The 19964-nt window shown below is 40.0% G+C and overlaps 2 protein-coding genes across 2 annotated transcripts; one reads left to right on the top strand and one right to left on the bottom strand.

Moving 5' to 3' along the window:
* On the top strand, positions 1 to 945 carry LOC143384254 (vomeronasal type-1 receptor 4-like). Its single transcript, XM_077105893.1, has one exon. The coding sequence runs from the start codon at positions 1 to 3 to the stop codon at positions 943 to 945; it is 945 nt and encodes a 314-aa protein (XP_076962008.1).
* A 15957-nt stretch (positions 946 to 16902) lies between these two features.
* Positions 16903 to 18655, bottom strand: LOC143384253 (vomeronasal type-1 receptor 4-like). Its single transcript, XM_076839301.1, has 2 exons — positions 17780 to 18655; positions 16903 to 17082 (listed from the first exon to the last, which is right to left on the bottom strand). The coding sequence occupies exons 1-2, from the start codon at positions 18653 to 18655 to the stop codon at positions 16903 to 16905; spliced, it is 1056 nt and encodes a 351-aa protein (XP_076695416.1).
* Positions 18656 to 19964: the final 1309 nt, after the last annotated feature.

The raw sequence follows: 19964 nt of genomic DNA, 5'->3' as shown, positions 1-19964 counted from the left end.
ATGGCAGCCAGTGATGTGGCTGTAGGAATCATCTTCTTGTCACAGACTGTGGTTGGAGCTCTGGGTAATTCCTCTCTTCTCCTCCATTACCTGGTCCATTACCTCATGGGGTTCAAGGTAAGACACACAGACTTCATGATTCAGCACATGTTTGTGGCCAACTTGTTAACTCTCCTGTGTAAAGGAGTTCCCCAGACAGTGGCAGCTTTTGGAGTGAAAATTTTCCTCAGTGATGTTGGATGCAAGCTGCTTTTCTATCTTCACAGGGTGGGCAGGGGTGTGTCCATTGGCAGCACCTGCCTCCTGAGTGTCTTCCAGGCCATGAAGATTAGTCCTGAGAATTCCAGCTGTTCAGACCTTAAAGTGAAAGCTACCAAATACATTGGTTTCTCCATATACCTGAGTTGGATTCTGTACCTGCTTGTAAATATTATGATTTTTTCACAAATGACTAGAAAAAGGAGCAACAATAATATCACAAGCATGAAAGATTTTGAATACTGTTCTGCTGTTCAACCTGACAAAAGATTACAGTCACTGTATGCAGCATTGGTAACATTCCCTGATGTCCTGTGTGTGGGGCTCATGCTCTGGGCCAGCAGCTCCATGGTGCTCATCCTGCACAGGCACAAGCAGAAAATGCAGCAACTTCGTAAGTTCAGCTCCCCCAGGTCCTCGCCTGAGTCCAGAGCCACCAAAACCATCCTCCTCCTGGTGAGCACTTTTGTGTCTTTTTACACACTTTCCTGCATCTTTCAGATTTGTGTAATTTTTATTTATAATCCCCACTGGCTGCTGGTAAAGATGGCTGCAATAATTGCTGGGAGTTTCCCAACTCTCAGCCCCTTTCTGCTCATGAGCAGGAACTCCAGTGCATCCAGGCCTGGTCTCCCTTGGATAAGAAACAGGAAAACCCCCGATGTCAGGGGAATGTGTAAATTGTAGACTTTGCACAATTCTTACATGTTTCTTCATTTGTACCCCCAAATTAAAAGAATAGTGATACAGTTATATCTCAAAAAATGACAATCAAGAGACATGTGATTTTTTATTATAGTGTGTGCATGTGTGTGTATGTGTACCCAAGTATGTGCATGTATACCACTTAGATTTGGCTTTACTGTCCATCCAAAAATATTTTGGGAAAAGTAGAAGTAACCAATAGAAATTTCAGACTGCATATACCAGTTGCAACAAGAGCAAAATTATTCAGCATAAAATCTGCTTTCTTTGTTTCCCTGCTATTCTGGTTTATTAAATTGTGAAAACAAGTGACATGTATTTTTCATTTATCTACATATTTTATGTCTCAGCCATGTTTTTTGAAGGAAATGTCAAAATGAACACTATTAAATATTTGTCTTTTGCAATGAAATTTGACATATGTTTCATGTAATCTTGAACATGTTGGGAAGCACCATGATGTTCTCTTTATTAAACATTATATTGAAGTTATTGATTTCTGTGCTATCATTATCACAATGTATCATTTTTTGTCATAAATAATTTATTTATTTACTGTTTGCTTTGGTCATTTAAAACATTGGGTACTAATAAATTTTATTTTACTACTTATTATTGGATTAGTGATATGTACCTTTGGAATGTTTGTATGTATGGGTTGGCATGCATTTCAAATAAAATTTCACAAATTGAATGCACCTGTGCAAGCAGCTGTTACATGGTAAAACAAAGTCCTAGTCTGTATGACTCCTTTATCCTGTATGTGTCCCCAAAAGTGACCAATATGTGACTTTTAATTGTAGAGATCAGTTTCAATGATTTGCACTTAACAAAAATGAAATCATTAAAAATCAGCTGTTTCATATTTGACCTTGAAAATGCCACATACTTCAATCTGTATTTTCCCGTGTTGTTGATGATAGAATCTAAATAAAGGATTTCAAACAATTCTAGCATTTCTCCCTTGATGCACACATGCTGTAGTGTGAATGTGATTTATGTTTCCAATCCAAGTTCCATGTATTAGAATTTTTGCCCCAGTGTGATGTGCTGGGTAGGGAAACCTTTGAGAAGTGGGTGCAGTACAAGGTGGTTGGTCATGTGGGGGTCACTAGGAGGGGATTAATGACGGATTATATTAGTTCCCATGAGAACATGGGTTGTCCTACAGCAATTGCAGGTGGCTCCACTGTCTCTTGCTCCCTGTTCAGCTCTGTGGTCTCTTCTGAACATGATTCTACATTTGTAATTTCATCTGCTGTGAGGCCCTCACCAGGACTGAGCAGATGCTGGCACCATGCTCCTGAGTCTCCAGAAATGTAGTTCAATAAATTTGCTTTCTTTATAAGGTGTTTGTGTAGGCATTTGGATAGGCAGCAGAAACTGATCAGTACAACACACTGGAGCATCATGATCAGCACTGACATGTGGGATGTGCAACATGTTTTCATGGTACTTTCATGTGTGTCTTCACACACATGTATATATGGAACATATGTTTCTGTATAAGTATCTAGAAATCACACACATTTCTCTGACCATAGGATTACATCTACTTGTCTTTAGCACGTATTACCAGAGTTCACCAAATATTTCTATGAATCTCAACCTATTAGGTGCTCCTACATTTATTTTTATATTTTTGAAGAAGAAAATGCTTTTATTAACTTGAACATAAAAAAATTCAAAATCTTTTTAGTACTAAAACTGAATAAATAATTCTGTTATAAAATTTACATTTCTCACATTTAATTGAGAGAACAATTTTACATATGAGGATTCTTCTTTTTTGTAATGGACTAATTTCTATGGAAGTTTAAAAATAGTAAATAGCAATTGGCATATGTTCTTAAACCATGCTATGACAGAGTTAGAATCTCTGCTGATCAGAGGCAGCAGGATAAGGTCTGATTTGTTAAACATCAAGAACTACATTTCTAAAGAGTCTGCTACCTCAGTGCACCATTTTTATTGATGTGCCTGGTGTTGGCTGTGGGTGCCACATAATTAGTACATTTCTCCTGAAGTAACAGATACTCATGGATCAATTGAGTTATGTTCCAAATTATTCACACTTTCCAAAAAGAAACAAATACACTGGTCTTCTCTTCCCAGGGAGGCAAATGTGAAATGCAGTTGTTGTAAACCTTCTAACTCACAATTAAATCTAGGCAATGAATTATTATTAGAAACATCTCTAAAGTTATTTTGGCATGGAAAACAATAGACTTCTACATAACTCTCCAAAGTAGCTTTCCATTTTTTAATACAACCTGATAAATGAAATATTTGGCATGTATTTTATCAATTCTTCTCTGTATGCTACACTTATCCTCAATAAGTGTTAGAGCTCTGTTCACAAAGAATTTCTACATATCAAGCATTTTTGAAGAAGTTTTGTTTTCACAGAATTGAAGATTTGCTTTGCTTATGTGTCCATGAAGATTAACTTGAGCTTGTACAGACATACATGTCATACATACTTATGTGTAGGTGAGCTAGTTACTCCTAGAATAAAACTAGACCTGAGGGGACAAGTGTGAGGTGCAGCTTGGTCTTCCTAGAACCCTCCTCTGTGTCGAGGAGGCAGGTAGAGTGTGCTGCAGATGCCACGAGGCTGTGGAAGGTCCTCATCTGTTAACTCCCATCACTGGTCTCCCCAACACAGCTGCACCCCATCTGCTTCCCCTGCAGCACTGGCCTCTACCATCTCTCAGAAATGAGATGTGCTTGTTGGCACAGCCAAGGCTTTTTGCAATGCTCTGGATAACTCTTCCTCGGCACTGGTGTTCAAGCCTAATGTTCAGTCAAGTGACCTTCCAGAATTTTAAAAATACCTCCTTTTGCACCTTGTGTGCCTTGGATATTCCTTGAAGGGCACATGCACACCTTCATCCCAGCCTCTCTCCACTTCCTAACTATTGGGACTCCATCTTCATGGCAAGCCACAAAGGGCACCCTCCACATGTAGCCCTGCGGTTCTTTTAGCATTACAACCATTTGGTCTGGTGATATGTGGGCACACATTATCTACCAGATAAGTGGGCATGTTTTATTGGTTACCTACCCCACTCCCAGATGCTATAGGGATTGTAACAGCCTCATCCAAGTGGGAACATTTTCAACCTGTTTCCTGAAAATATTAACATCCTGCTTGTAACCTCTTCTAATGTGTCTGTAGATATCTTTTAACTTCTTCATTGTTTAAGAAAATAAAGTGTCTGGAAGGCCCTGGGGATCCCTGCTGTGTGGAGGGTGGAGCATGGTGCTGGCTGAGCCCTAGAACCACCTTGGGCTTCATGAGCTCTGCAACAAGCCCTTTGCTTCTCATTTCCTGCTTTGTATAATCCTACGTGTGGTCGGTGAAGATTTCTCTGCTATTTTCTGTTGGATTTTTTTTTTTTGGTGTATGAGGCCTTTATTTACATTACCTGGATTTCTCTCCATCCAGGCTCTGGAATACAACCTGCCCAAAGCTTATTAGAAGTGTGTTGATTGTATGTTTATGCACAATTGCCAACTGTTTAATTGCTCACTTCATACAGCTTTCTAGGGAGAGGCAAGGGTATATCAGCTGGTTGCATGTGGTATTGGCCTGTTAATGGTGGAGGTGAGTAGGGTAGGTTGACCTCATCCTTGTGAACAGAATCCTTTAATGTCACTTTGGTGTTGGCTTTCTTATTTGTTTCTGTTTGTTTTTTGCTGGGCTGGAGATTGAGCATGAGGCATTGTGCATGTGAAGCAAGTTTTCTACCACTTAGTTACATCCCAGCCTCCTTTATGAAACACTGTGTCTGCAGCATGGTCTCACTAAGTTGCTCTGGCTGACTTGCAATCTTCCTGCCCCAGTTTCTGAGAAGCTGGGATTACAGGTATTAACATCCTTGTCTGAATGCCTAGTCACATCAATCTTTATTAAATGTTGCTTGAAGCAAATAAAATGAAATTGTTCCTAATGACTGCATTTGTTGAATCACTGTTCTACTAAACTGTTCGCTCATGGAAACAGTTTCCAGCATGAACACAGTGAAGAAATGGGCCTGGACATTGTTTATCTTTGATTGAGTTTCCTGTGTGTGCTGACAGCTTCAAGGTGGGCACATGTGCTGTTTTTGCTGCATCCTGTTCTCTCATGGGTGTTTCCCATAATCAAGAGCCTTTAGTGACACAGACTGCGTCAAATTTGGGGGAAGAATCCAGGTTTGGTTACTGGAGTTAGAAACAAGATGGGAAAAAAAGGGAAAAAAAGAAACAAGATGGAAACCAAAGAACAGTAAGAAGTTTGGAGATCCATGCTCCAAAGTGTCCAGATCCTCAAGGTACATCAAGAGACGTCTACAGGAGACATAAAGCCATCCCAAGTAAGTGACTCTCATGGGAACAGGGCCATGCAGCCTCCACCATCAGTGCTGGTTGCCCACATTCTGGGTTACACATGTGTTTAAGTGCACCTTGCCCTTGAGCCCATGTCAGAGAGCACTGTAGACTTGTCCCACTACAACAAACGGGCCACAGACACAAGGCCTTGGAGAACTCCCTGCCTCATCCTCAGGTTGTGCTTGTGGACCTGTGAACCCTCCTGGGTGCTGTGTGTCCAAGGACAAGTCACAAGAAAGAGAAGGAGTTTGGGTGCCTATTCCATGAAGCTGCAGGTTTCAAAGGATACAGAAGAATGTAGCCCATCCCAGGTGGAGAGATGACCCCAGGAGACTGAAGTCAGGAGAGCCTGAAGGCCGGATGTGGAACTGGGAATCTTCCAGAGGGAAGAGTCTCTGCCTCTCACACAGGGATAGGAGACAACATGCATAAGCCTGTTTCCCACTTCTATGACAAATCCCCTAGAAGCTCAGTTCCCTGAAGAGAGAAGAGTTTGTCTCATGGTTTTGGAAGATCATGAGTATGGCACCAACAGCAGCTCAGTTCCTGTGAGTCTCCTGGGCTATGTCACATGATGATGGATGATATTAGGGGAAGAATGTGTGTGAGAGGAAGAGGTGACGTGGTGAGGTGTATTCTAAATGTATATTAGGCCCCTTGGGTTTACTTATAGTACTATTTACATTGGTATTATATTTGTTGATTTTAACTTTGGATGACCTATCTATTGGTGAAAAAAATGTGTTTCCATCACTAGGTATTATTTTTATTGCTGTCTATCTGGAATTTAATGTCAAGAATTACTTTATTTAATGTGTCCTGACATTTTCAGCATGTGTATTTACTACTGTTATTTCTTCTGGTTGAATTGTTCCTTTTAACAGAATGTACTATCCTTCTGTGGTTCAGTTTTGCTTGAAATCTTCTTTGGTTTCATCTGAGAATAGCTAGCTCCTCCTGATTGTTTTCAGATTTCGTTTGTGTGATATGTAAATGTCCTTTTACACACTTCAGCCTGTGGGCATCTATGTCATCAGTCTCTTGCAAACTGCATACAGTTGGGTCTTTCCTTTTGATTTATTCTGCTAATCTATGTCCTTTAATTGGGGAGTAGAGACCATTTATCTTATTTTCAGAGTTAGTGTGAATGTAAGTTTGTAGTTTCTTGATATTTTTGTTTATTTGCCATATTTAATTTCATTTTGATTTTCATTTAGTTGGTTACTCTTGTAGTGGGCCTCCATCCACTTGGGACCTCTGGGTTTGTTCTGGATATCTCTGTGGGCTGGATATCTCTATGGGCAGCATATCTTGTGTATTCTTCATAGTTATAGCTTGGGGTCATAATTTCTTTCAGTTTAGCTTTGTCATGAAAAGTTTTTATTTTCCCACTGATTTTGAACACATTTTTTGAGGCGGGGATATGACAAGCTTGCTGTAAAAATTTTTTTGAGCTTGAAATATATTATTTTAGTGTTTCCTTGATACTGGTGTTTAATTTAGTATTTTAATGTTAATGTTTAATTTTAATATTGTCTTAATTTTCATTGTTGATTATAATGTGTCTTGGAATATCTGTTTTGGCCTTGTCTATTATGGTCATTTGTGATTTTCTGTATGTGAACTTCTATCTCATTCCTTATAAGGAATGTTTTATGTCACTATGTCATTGTGTTAAGATTGTCTTTGATATTTTGAGGGATATCCATTAAATTTTTAAAATGGTTTTGATTATATGTTCCATTCTATAATATTACTTCTTCCTATCCAAAACATGTGTGGCCTTTTCATCTTCTACATTTTACTTCAATTTTTTTAAATTGTTTTCTAGTTTTAATTTTAGAGGTAATACACATCCTTGGTTAGGTTTAGCCCTAGATATTTTAATTTTGATGTTATTGTGAATGGAATCACTTTCCTAATTTCATTTTCAGTAGATGCATTGTTTACGTATAGAAAATGACTGATTTATGTGTTGATTTTATATCCTGCTACTTTACTGAATTTATAAGCTCTATGAATCTTTTGGTGGTATTTTGTATGTACCTTCTCAACATAGGATTACATAATGTGCAAACAAGTAATTTTATTATTTTCTTATTTTTATCTGTTTGATTTTCTTCTCAAGTGCTATGTTGAATAGGTGTCCTGAAAGTGGACATCCTGGACTCCTTCCTCTTTTTATAAGAAATGACTTCAGCTTTCCTCCACTCAGTGTAATCTTTCCCTTCGCTCATCATATATAGCCTTTAAAATGTCGACATTAGATCCTTTTCCCTCTCCCTACTTACTGTGTTTTAGTAATGAGTGGTTGCTGGCTATAGTCAAATGACTTTTCCAGATCTATTGAGATGATCATGTGGTTCTTATGTTCAAGTCTATTTATGTGGTGGGTCACATTTATTGATTTTGTAGTTTTAACCAACCTTGCCTCCCTGCAATGAAAACCACTTGATCATGGCATGCTGTCTTAATGGCTGTCTTAATGGGTCTTTGAGTGAGTTTGCCAATATTGTATTTGAAATGTTTCGTCTACACTCTACAAAAGCATTGGTCGGAAGTTTTCTGTCTTTCATATGTTTTTGTCTGGTTGTGGCATCAGCATGATGCTGGCTTCATAGAATGAACTGAGCAGGTTTTCCTCACTTTCTGTTTAGATGGTTTCAGGAGGATTGGAATGAGTTCTTCTTAAAGGTTGGAGATCTCAGGTGAGAATCCAAAGGGTCTTGAGGTTTTTGTTGTGGAAGTCTTTTAATGCTGTTTCGGTGTGATTAGTTGATATTAGTATATTTGTTTTCTACATAACCGTGGTTCAATTTGGGTAGGTCATGTCTTTAGGAATTTGTCAGTGTCTGAAAATACTAGCTTATTGGAGTATACATGTTCAAAATAATCTCTAATGATCCTGAGCATTTTGGTCATATCTGTGGTGATATATCCTTTTTGAGCTCTAATTTTGTGAACTCACTTTTTTTCTCTTTCTTTTTATTACTTTGGCTAAACTTTATTGTTTTATTTACCTACCAAAGAAAAAAATATCACAGCCATTCATTGTGGTCCTTTTTTTATTCTGAACTTCATTAATTTGGGGTCTTCTACTGATTTTGGTATTTGTTTGTTATTCTTTTGTAGGGCCTTAAGGCTCAACATTCGATTGATTATTTGATTATCTTTCATTTTTTTTAATTGTAGAAACTCACTGCTATAAGCATTTCTCTTAGAAATGCCTTCATATTGACTGTCCAAGAGATTTTGATATATTGTATCTCTATTCTCATTTGTTTCAAGAAAGTTTTCACTTTGTACCAAATTTCTTGTGTTTATTTCCTCATTTAAAAGCACAGTATATAATCTCCTGGTCTCCTATTGATTTCTGTTTTTGATCTCGATATTGCTTTCTGAAATCATTCCATTATAATTTGACAGGATGCCAGGAACTTTTGTATCTTTTGCAAACATTAAGATTTGCTGTGTGTTCTAAAATATGATCTATTTTATAGTATGTTCCATTTAACACTAAAAGACTGTACATTTATTTGTGAATGAAAGAAGTATTATCTAGATCTCTGATAGGTTATTTTGATTAAGAGTATTTTACAGTTGTGAAAAATCTTTACTTAGTTTACTTTTTGATGGTATATCTAGTCATGAGATTGTGTGTTGAAATCATCACATATAGTTGTATTCTGGTTTATTTGATTTCTAATATAGAGAAGTATTTCTTTTTTTTTTTTTGTCTGTAGAGGTACCATTGTTTGGGTATAAGTACTTACAATCATTATAACTTGTGGTTGGATTATTCCCTTAAGCAGAAGGAAGTCATATTTTATCTCTTCTTATTGATTTTGGCTTAGAATCTATTTTGTTTGACATAATCAGAGCTTTCCCTGGTTGCTTGGTGTAACTTTCCCATCCATTCAACATCACTCTGCGGATGATGTGATTCTAAGGTTAGTCTTTTGGAAACAATATATGGTTTGGAGTTTTTAAAATCCAAACTACCAATCTATGTCTTTGTTGTTGTTGTTGTTGTTGTTGTAGATGGACAGAATGCCTTTATTTTATTTGCTTATTTTTTTATGTGGTGCTATGGATTGAACCTAGTGCCTCACACATATGAGGCAAGTGCTCTGCCACTGAGCTACAGACCCAGGCTCAATCTATGTCTTTGGATTAAAGATTTAAGTCCTTTGCATTCCATTTTGATTTCTGAATTATTCTGTTACTCATTACTCATTCATGCATGCATTATTTAAATGATTTGTTTTTGCCTTTTTTATTTCTAATTTCAACGTTTATGTGAAGTATTTTATTGCAGAAATCTTGAGTGCACAGTTCAGTGGAATTCCTAAATGAAACACACTTCAGTGTACAACACACAGATCAAAGAACAGAGTGTTGTCAGCTTCCCAGAAGACCCTTGTGCCTCTCCTAAGTCAATAGCACCCAAGCAGACGTCTCCTGTAAATTTATGTCTCCTGTAAATTTATCTGTGAATATTTTTTCCTTTCTAAATTGCTTTTATTTTTTAAATACATGACAGGAGAATGCATCACAATTTTTATTACACATATAGAAAACAAATTTTCATATATCTGTTTATATATAAAGTATGTTCACATCAATTCATGTCTTCATACATGTACTTTGGATAATGATGTCCATCATAGTCCATCATGATTGCTAACCCCCAGTCCCCTCCCTTTCTATTATACCCCTCTGTCCTATCTAGAGTATATCTATTCCTCCCATGCTCCCTCTCCCTACCCCTCTATGAGTCAGTCACCTTATATCAGAGAAAACATTCGGCATTTGTTTTTTTGGGATTGGCTAACTTCACTTAGCATTATCTTCTCCAACTCCATCCATTTACATGCAAATGCCATAATTTTATTCTATTTTATTGCTGAGTGATATTCCTTTGTGTATATATGCCACAGTGTTTTAATCCATTCATCTACTGAAGGGCATCTAGGTTGGTTCCACACTTTAGCTATTGTGAATTGTGCTGCTATAAACATTGATGTGACTGTGGAGCACAATCCAAAAAAAAAAAAAAAACCTATGAGAATAGATATTTTTCAATGGGTGATTTGGGTAATACTCTAGTATCTTGGTTAAGATCATTCCTGGTATCATCACACCAACAGAAGCAAAGTAGAAAAGGCAGGAATTACAGAGTTCTGACGAGGATGCAGATAAACTAGGAATCTCGTGCAATTCTGTAATTGGTACAGACATTGTGAAAAGTCATAAATTCTTTTAAGAAGATTCATACTACATACTGACAATCCCACTCTATAAATAGAACCCAAATACAATTTTTATTTTTATCAAAAAACACAAATTCCAGAATTTATGGCACTCTTAATAACAAGAGGGAAGGCCACTCAGATATGTCCAGGACTAGCAAAATGACTCAATTGATTGAGGGTTATGCTATGGAAGCCCATAATGCAATGCCAATGAGTGCCAACAACATACAAAAATCAAATGTAATAAAAAATATGAAATAATTTACTGTATGAATCCATATGTTATAGTAAAAAACAGGTAAAAGTCACTTCAACACACATAAGTTAGAACAGACCAAAAGCTGTATCTCAACAATGTCACTCCTACAAATAAACCAGGAGACGTCTGCTTGGGGGCTGCTGACTTAGCAGAGGCACAAGGGTCTTCTTGGAAGCTGACAACATTCTGCTCTTTGATCTGTGTGTTGTACACTGAAATGTGTTTCATTTAGGAATTCCACTGAACTGTGCACTCAAGATTTCAGCATGTTCCTTTAATTAAAAAAATACAAATTACCAAAAAAAGTGAGCTAGGGAAAAGTCATTGTAGGAAAACTGTCTGCAAAGGTTGAAATATACAGAGTCAGATGCCCAGATGAAAACACAAACACAAGTCACTAAAGAATAACAAACATATAATACATATACATTTTGCATATACTATATAGTACATATTGTGATGTGTGATCTCATCACACTGTTCTATCAGGGGTTGATGGCCAGTGTGTCATTGGTGGTTCTTCTTCCTGCCCAGAGGATTCTAAAATTCTTAAAACATAAAGTCTCAAATAATTAATGAGTGGCAAAATAAAAATACTCAGAAATATATTCCCAATAGGCAAAGCCCCTGATAGATATAGTCCATGGGCTCTGGAACTAGATAAGGAAAAGAAGGCTCTGTTGGTTTATTTAAGGGGGTACATCAAAGGCAGCGATAAGGATTCAAGGGCAGAGTCTTGTTTTGTGATGTCTTGCAGTCAGCAGGTTGATTGACATCTTTTTAGCCTGCGACTCGCGCCGGCTTCATTAATGAGGTTCAAGACGTGAGAAAACACTAGGGAGTTTTAAATTAAAGAGACAAAACTCTAATTACCTTTAAACCAGATCCAGGATGGCTCTTCCTAGCTCCAGCCTCCAGCCACCTATTGTGGTAGTGAGGTTTACTGAAGAAGCTAGAGAGAGAGAGAGAGAGAGAGAGAGAGAGAGAGAGAGAGAGAGAGCATGCCAGGGAGTGGACTTTTATTGGAGAACAAAAAATTCTGGGGAAAATCCCATCCAATGAAGGTTAAGTGGGGCAGTATCCCAAGGTCAGGGGCCATGATTGGGTCTTCAGGGCAGTGGCCAGACATGCCTCTGCTTGAACAAGCCCTCGGACCTCAGAAGGATGGGGAAAGCTCTGACACAGCTGTGCCTAAGCGCCTCTCACCCAGCGAGGGAGATAAATCACGAGCAAGGATGGCCTCCCACACATCTTGGCAGGTCACACCATCTCAGGTGCTGTGTGGGCCACAGCAGAGTGGAATAGACAGTCACATTGTCCCCTGGGTAGTTGATCAGAGGAAGTGTGTCAAGTTTTCATTGCCAGACACCAGATGTCTCTACCCACTAGGCTTCTATGTACAGTGACCCATATGCAACTTATGAATGGCTACAGACACTGTTCTGCAGAAAAATATCATAATTATTTCCATATTATAAAAATTTGAGATTTTTCCTAGAAGCAGTCAGTGAACATATACTGTCAATTCTGTAAGGATATAAGTAAAATTTCTCCATAAATGTTTGAGTAATGCTTCAATGTAAAAGCTCAAATGGTCTTGAAGCTACTTTAAAGAGAATAACTATGACGTGACTACAGTCAGGTGTTTCAGAATCAGTCTAGTGATCCATAGGCCATAGGATTTTAGTCATCTTTGCATCACTGTAATAAAAAGACTCAAGGATAACAACTTAGAGAAGGAAAGTTTATTTTGGCTTACAATTTTGGAGGGATAGGCCATTGTCACCAGCTCCACAGTTCTGGGCCTCAGGTGAGCAGAACATCATGGCAGAAGCACAACAGATGATAGCAGCTCAGGACGTCACGAGGAGGAGGAGAGAGGTGGCGGGAGAGCACTCTGCTCACCAGGGATAATACAAACCTCAAAGGTGCACCTTTAGGGACCCACTTCTTCCAGCCTCACCCTACCTGCCTATAGTTACCACCTTATTAATACATTAAAGTGTCTTAATCCACCGGCTCGGTTATAACTCATCATCTAATCATTTCCCTTATGGACCTTCTGCATTGTCTCACATGAGCCTTTGGGGGCATCACATATTCAAACATAATATGCTTCACCTGTGTTCAGTGCAGTCTAGGAGGAGAAGGAGCCTGCCCAGGATTCTAATTATAGTGTGAGATGTGTGGACCATACCTATTCCCACTTCCTGGGGCTCACTCTGACACCTTCTAGTAGCTGCACTTTGGATTCAGAGCAGGAGGATGAGACACCACACTTACCCTTATCAGCTGGAATCCAAATTCCCAGTGATAAATGCATACTTACGGTTGTGTTCTGAGGCTTCTAGGAGGAAAATGTAGAAAGCACTTGAGAGATTGAAGGGATGTGCATTGGATATGCAGTACAGAACTGTAAAATGTAATGGTCAATAATCAATTCTTTGGCGCTTGCAAAATTGACCTATGTCCACTCTCCATTCTTTTCTGAGGTTTTAGGACATTAGAGAAGGGAGAAGTCAGGTCACCTGGGTATGCTTAGCATTTGGAGGATTCAATTAGGGGCAGAAATTCCTGTAAGAACGAAGAACTCCATTCTATGAATTTGTCACATTCATTGCAAAATGTTTTAATTATCTTAATGACTCATTTTCCTCTTTGATCTATCAACATCCTTTTGGGGTTGTCCAATTCTTTGCTATGTAATCTATTTGCAAGTGAAGTCTAGAGCCATATTGTGACATCACACTCCCCCCACACAGACACATCCCCTGCATTCAAACACTCATATGTATATTTCACCACAGAGTATATCCATGGGCTCTCTCTCGCCCAGCGAGGAGGTCCACAGAACAGGGTAGGGAGAGTGTGGCTGTGGAGTCACTAATCAAGACCTCTGGAGACCAAGCCGGAAGCAGGTCTGATTTTATTGCACAGTTACTATGTATGTATACTCAGATTACAAGCTAAGCAGATTAAAAGCAGCCACCAATACAATTTCTGGCCAAGTGTCCCTGCAGTGACCAATCGAGGAGTGGTCCATGGAGAAAGCCCAGGGACTGCAACACATGGCCTCACGCCCAGGGCTGTGCCTACAGGGTAAGTGGTTTGCCACTTACACGCCTAGCACGGGGGAGTGGTTTGCCACTCAGATGCCCTGAATGTATGCTACATATATAGTACTCCATGAACCTGTCCCCACAAATATACACGATCCTACTCAACCATACTACACATGTAGCTGCATACACTCTTTTCCACACTCTCAGCTTCACACAATCTCACAATGCAGTCACCAACACAACTGTCATGTTCCCCTCAGTCACACAATCACTCACTCATTTCCTCTGAGTTTATCAGGAACTTGTATATATTTTTAAAAAAACTGTCCTTATTGTTATCAAAATTTGGTGCTTGTCACTGTAGCCATGTAAAAATTAGGATATCATTTTGAGAAAAAGGTAAAATATTATTGCTTTACTATCCAAGGAGAAGCAGAGGAGACTTGTGTCCCAGAGACTGGGATTCTATGCCTCAGGAACAACAGGAAGTTTTTAAAGAAGAAATGCATTCTAGTGCTCCCTGAGGAGCGTGTGTGTGAGATTCACTTGTTAACTTGGGAGATAGCCATTCCGTAGACCTTCTGGCCCATCCCTGAAGACTGAATTGCTTGGTTTCCATTGTGGTTGTGTGCTGCAAGATGGATAACTTGGCTTAGTGTGGGAGAAAGGTAATCCTATTTCCTGAGGATATGGAGAGGGAGAGGAGAGAGAGAGGAAGAGAGAGAAGCCTATTTTAAAATAAGCCACAGTGGCAGAGCAGAAAGGTCAATATTTAAAGTGTGAGGTGGAGTATTGTGACATTTTCTCCAGGCCTGTGGATGTCAGCAGGAGGGTTCTGACATCTGCTCTTTACATTCCTTCCACGTCCCCTGTAGCCCTCCAGGACAGCATTTCACACATGTGGCATTTGAGTGTGCTCTGGTATTTGCTGATGATGGGGGGTGGTGAGAGAGCTGACCTGAGTCAGGTTCAGCTGAGTTCCTCTGTGAGAGCGAATGGAAGTCCTATGGGTTAGATGAGTTGTGGGGGCTCGTGGCTGGGCATTGTGGAGAGTACAGTAATAGGGACATGGCTGTGGAAGAAAGGGCACATGGGCTACAGGGGGTGCTGCATCTTGAGTGCAGTGGGGGGTTTAAGGAACCAAAGAGCAAAGTGTGCACAGAAATTAAGGGGATGAGACAGATGGGGTCTCAGATCCTATGGGTGCAGCAGTCCTGGGGACAAAGGATACGGTGGGGAGGTGGAGACCATGAGCTCAAGTGTCTGAAAGACAGAGGAGGAAAACTTCCAGGGAAGTTAATGTCGCCAGGGATAAAACACCCAGGGGGAAAAGTGAATAGGTTTTTCCTTGATTTAAAGACTATTTGGATGGAAAGACAAACACACTGAACATGGACAGAAGAACTGCAGAAATCTTCTCCACGTACAGCTGCAAAGGAGAGCACAGGTCAGGTGGGCCACCCAGGAGATGCTCTTGGAGACCAGGTAGCAGCAAGTGGGATGGCTTTAGTGAGGAGGTAGGATTGTCAGGGCTTCCAGGCGCTGTGTACAGTGACTGGTTGGAATAATTTCATGGGATCAGGAATTGAGGGACCCTTCCTAGTTGTCTGTACCTGGCTCTTGGGAAATTTGGTCAGTGGACTAATAGCCATGAGCATGAGAGCCCAGTTAGAGATGTTGCTTAAATGTGGACTTAATCAGTTGCTCAAGGAAAGGAAATGATCATCCTCTAGCCAGGGTCTCAAAGGTGTGTCAAGGGCTTGGATCATGGCCCAGTGGTAGAGTGCTTGCCTGGCATGTATATGGCACTGGTATTGATCCCTGGCACCACGTTAAAAAATAAATAAATAAATAAACAAATAAATAAACAAAAAATATTGTGTCCACCTACAACTAAAATAATAATAATAATAATAATAATAATAATAATAATAATAAAGTTGTGTTAAGCTGGGAAGCGCTCCCAACTGCATTCAGGATAAAAGTAATTAGCAGATGCTGTAAATGGGCACTTCCCTGATAACATTGTTAACAACTACCTTATGTGGCCCCACCCCCCACAAAAAACCCACAAAAAACATCATCACACATCCCTACATCCCTTAGCAGCTCCAGGACTGCCAGGACCAGCACCCTGCAGAGCTTTGGCCACAGAGCAAATGCCAGTCCAAGACAATGCCACCTCCCAGCTGCAGTGGACCTGTGCAGTACAGCAGTAGTCATGGACCAGCACAACCCTAACTTAGATGTCAGGACAGGTGGACAGTGAGTCCACACAAGTGTATCTTCCCTCCAGGGACAGCCTGAAGTGACACAGGAAAGGTATTTTCCACTATGTGGCTCATCTTCCATCAGTGCCACTAGTTGACCTGTGGGAATGGGTGGCCTGATCCTCATGCTGGTACTCAGGAATATTTGGCCCTGGGAAGATGTGGCAGTTTGCCCTGAGATGACAGTAAATGGTCCCCACTGGACTGTCATTCAAACAGTAGTGCTCTGAGCTCAGTTCTCCACCTAGGGGACCTGCTCTGACCTTTCCTATGTCCCTACCTGCACCAGCAACTCCATTATTTGCAAATGAATTGGTTGTCATAGGAATACAAACCCGCCCCAATACATAAAGTTATTGTGATTTAGAGAGGGGTTAGTACTGCATTTTAAGATTGAAGGTAAGGCCAGGAGTGGTTGTGTATGCCTGTAAAAGCAGTGGCAGCTGAGGCAGGAGAATCACAAGTTCAAAGCCAGCCTCAGCAACTTATCAAGGCCTTCAGCAACTCAGTGAGACACTGTGTAAAACATTTAAAAAGTAACTAAGTGCTAGGGATGTTGCTCTGTGTTTAAGTGCCACTGAGTCCAATTCTTAGATTCCAAGGGGTGGGGGGAAGTGTAGGTGAGGATGTGACCATCTGTATTTCAACGTACCTGTGTATATTTTTAGCAAAATGTGAAGGTGTGAGATCATACTGCTACTGTTGTATAAAGCCCATCAGAAGAAGTGTGATTCCTTGATGAGAAACCAGGCCCTTTCTTCCTTGAGGCACCTCATAGCAGTAGTATTTTGTTCCAGGCAGCTCTGGAGCCACTGGGCCAACTGCAGTCTGGGTGGTGTGGAGTGGCCCAGGTGGATGCTGCAGAGGAAAGGAGTTTGCATCCCACCCAAGGATCCCTGCACACAGGAAAACAAACCCTTTCAGGAGAATTCTGAATAAGCCTGCCTGTTCCTTGTCCCTGAAAAATATTTTCTTCATTTCATTTCTCCACTGCATTTACTACTGACAATGTTTCCAGGAGTGCAGCACTTGGTCAACCATGTGATTCAACTGATCTGGAAGGGCTGGGGAACTCATCCATTCCATGTGCCTCCAGGAACAGGAACTAGGATGGCTGACTTCAGGATGCTGTGCATAGGGTGAGGACCACCAGCTGTGTTCCCCTCCACCACGGCCATGTGGGTCTCACAGTCAGCCAGCTGAGGACCCCAGTGCTCTTTAGGGTTTGCAATAGTAAGACAAGTGACACGTCCATCCACTTCTATATAGATGTTTTTAGTGTAAAGAACAATAAAACACTTAAACATTTGTGCAAAAACATGCAACTGATGTAATTTTGATACAATTAGGCAATTTTAATTGTATTTGGAACTGGCGATGGAGACCAGGATTGCTTTGCCCCTGAGATGCATCTGCAGCCTTTATTATTTTTCATTTTTAGAGACAGAGATTATGTTGTTGAGGCTGGCCTTTCATTTGTGATCCTCCTCTCTGGGTCTCCAAAGTTTGGGGGATAATAGGTGTTTTCCACAGCACCCAGCAGGATTTTTTAATTTTTATGCAGACCAAACAGAGCCTGAGTAGTTTGGATACAGTGGATTTTCGGCTCATGAGAAGAAAGGGGCTGACAGTGGGAAAACACATGGAGATCAGAGCATTGGTGTTCACCACCCACCAAACAGGTTTGGAAAACAGAGCAAGATAAAGATGTAATAGGGAGGAGAGGGTGTGGAAAGTCACAAAGGTGCCCACCAGGACAAGGATTCTCTGGGTGGCTCTGGACTCAGGGCAGGATCTGAGGGAATCTTTGATGCTGTGAATGTGCTGAACCCTCTGCTTGTGCCTGTACAGAAGGAGAACCATGGAGCCACTGGACCAGATGATGAGCAAGGAAAAGACAACCTCAGGAAATACAAATAAGGCTGCATATACTGATTCTGTGATTCTGTCACGATCTACAGAAGAACAGTACCCATAATCTCTTTTCTCTGTTGTGTTTACACTGTTCCATTTGCCATGTATATAGAGAGGAAAAATGGAATTCACTGTCATGTACATGATCCAGCAGAGGAAAATGGAGAATCCAATGTACTTTGAAACCTTTTCTTTGAGATTCTTCCAACAGGAATTCACGGGGCTGATGGTGATGTTCTGGAAGATGCTCAAGAGACAGGTGATGACAATGGACAGACTCCTGCCCACTCGCTGCATGTACAAAATAACTTTGCATGAAAAATCACTGAGGAAATATTTCAATCCAAAAGCAGTCATTGTCTGGGGAATTCCTCTAGCCAGAATGTCCAAGGTGTTGGCTATCATTAGGTGCCTGAGAATGACATCTGTGGACCTCAATGTGCACCCATTGCAGGAAAGCACCAAATGATAATAAAGCACAGAGAAATTTCCTAGAATTCCAACAACATTCTGTGATAAAAGCATCAGTCCTATTGCCACATTCATGGGGACCATTCTTTCATTCAGCCCAATGTTCTTTACATATGGCATCAGTCATTTCTCTGAGAAAAATGACTCATTAATAATAGCTGTACTCAAACATAGTGGTGAGCACCTGTATCCACCTGTAGGCCTGGTGTAAGAGAATCACTGGAACTCACAAATTTGAATCCAGCCTGAGCAACATAGTGAGATCCCCATGTTAAAATAATTTTTGGAAAAGAAAATGGAAGTTTCATTTCCAAAAATCATTCATTGCATGCACCTGTGGGATTGAAAAGACATCAATGTGCACATGTTGATGGGGAGAGTTAACCGTATGCTTTGTGGGAAAATGAGCCTTGATGATCAGGACACAATAAACTGAGAGAAGCCAGAAAAAGTGGAGCAAATGCACAAAAAGAACTTAGCATTTAGTATTTCAGAATGAACTGATATATGGTAGTCCTGTTGACTAAAGAACTTCAGTTACCATCCACATCATACACAACAAACCTGATTTCATTTGATTTCTGACTTAAACTTTGAAGATAAGCAATGGCCTTTGTGTAATAGTTTTTTATTATACAATATTCTTCTATAATATCAAAAAAATGTTTCTTTGGTCTTAGAAAACAAATGCCTATTAAATAGCACAAACACACCAATTTTTGCACTCTTTTGTTTGTGACTTTTCACTGTGTTCTCCTGCCAGCTTACTTTCTTATAAACCAAGTCACTTTACTTTTAAAGCCTAACACTGTATTCTGAAAATGGGCCACTGGACTTTTTATTTGTCATTCCAGGAATAAAGAACAGTGGAATCTATTAGAGAATTGTTCAAAAAATATTACTTTGTTCCTAAACAATGGCACATGATATACTAATATAAGACAAATAAGACAAAAATGAAGTTCACAATGATTTCAGGCTAAAAGTTCTGTGCATTGATAGTGACATTGGTGAAACTCTTAGTAATAAAGGAGGATTTGTGGAGGACATCCATATAAGAGATATGTCAGTAGAAACTGGAGAATGGGAATTCTGCTGCACTGAAAGAATTGAAATAAAAAAGAAAGTGTCCTGAGATTGTAATTAATGTTGAAATATTATTGAACCAGAGAATTTACCAGTAGTTGTTTTGTTCTGACTAGCATGGTCCAGTTCTCATCGTTATAATGTTACCTTCCCTGTGTGACCAGCAGGGGAGGTATTACCCCAGCCATCGCTGTGCAGGGATTCAGAGGAGATATTTCAGTTACTGGTAGATGGATTGCAATGTAGGGTTGGGAAAAAAAATCTTTTATTCTAGAAACACTCCCAGGTCTGGGTTTCTGCACAGGAT

The sequence above is a fragment of the Callospermophilus lateralis genome, chromosome 18 (assembly GCF_048772815.1).
Source record: "Callospermophilus lateralis isolate mCalLat2 chromosome 18, mCalLat2.hap1, whole genome shotgun sequence".
Classification (NCBI taxonomy): Eukaryota; Metazoa; Chordata; class Mammalia; order Rodentia; family Sciuridae; genus Callospermophilus; species Callospermophilus lateralis.
The sequence above is the reverse complement of the archived record's forward strand: the minus strand, read 5'-3'. Positions and strand labels throughout refer to the sequence as shown.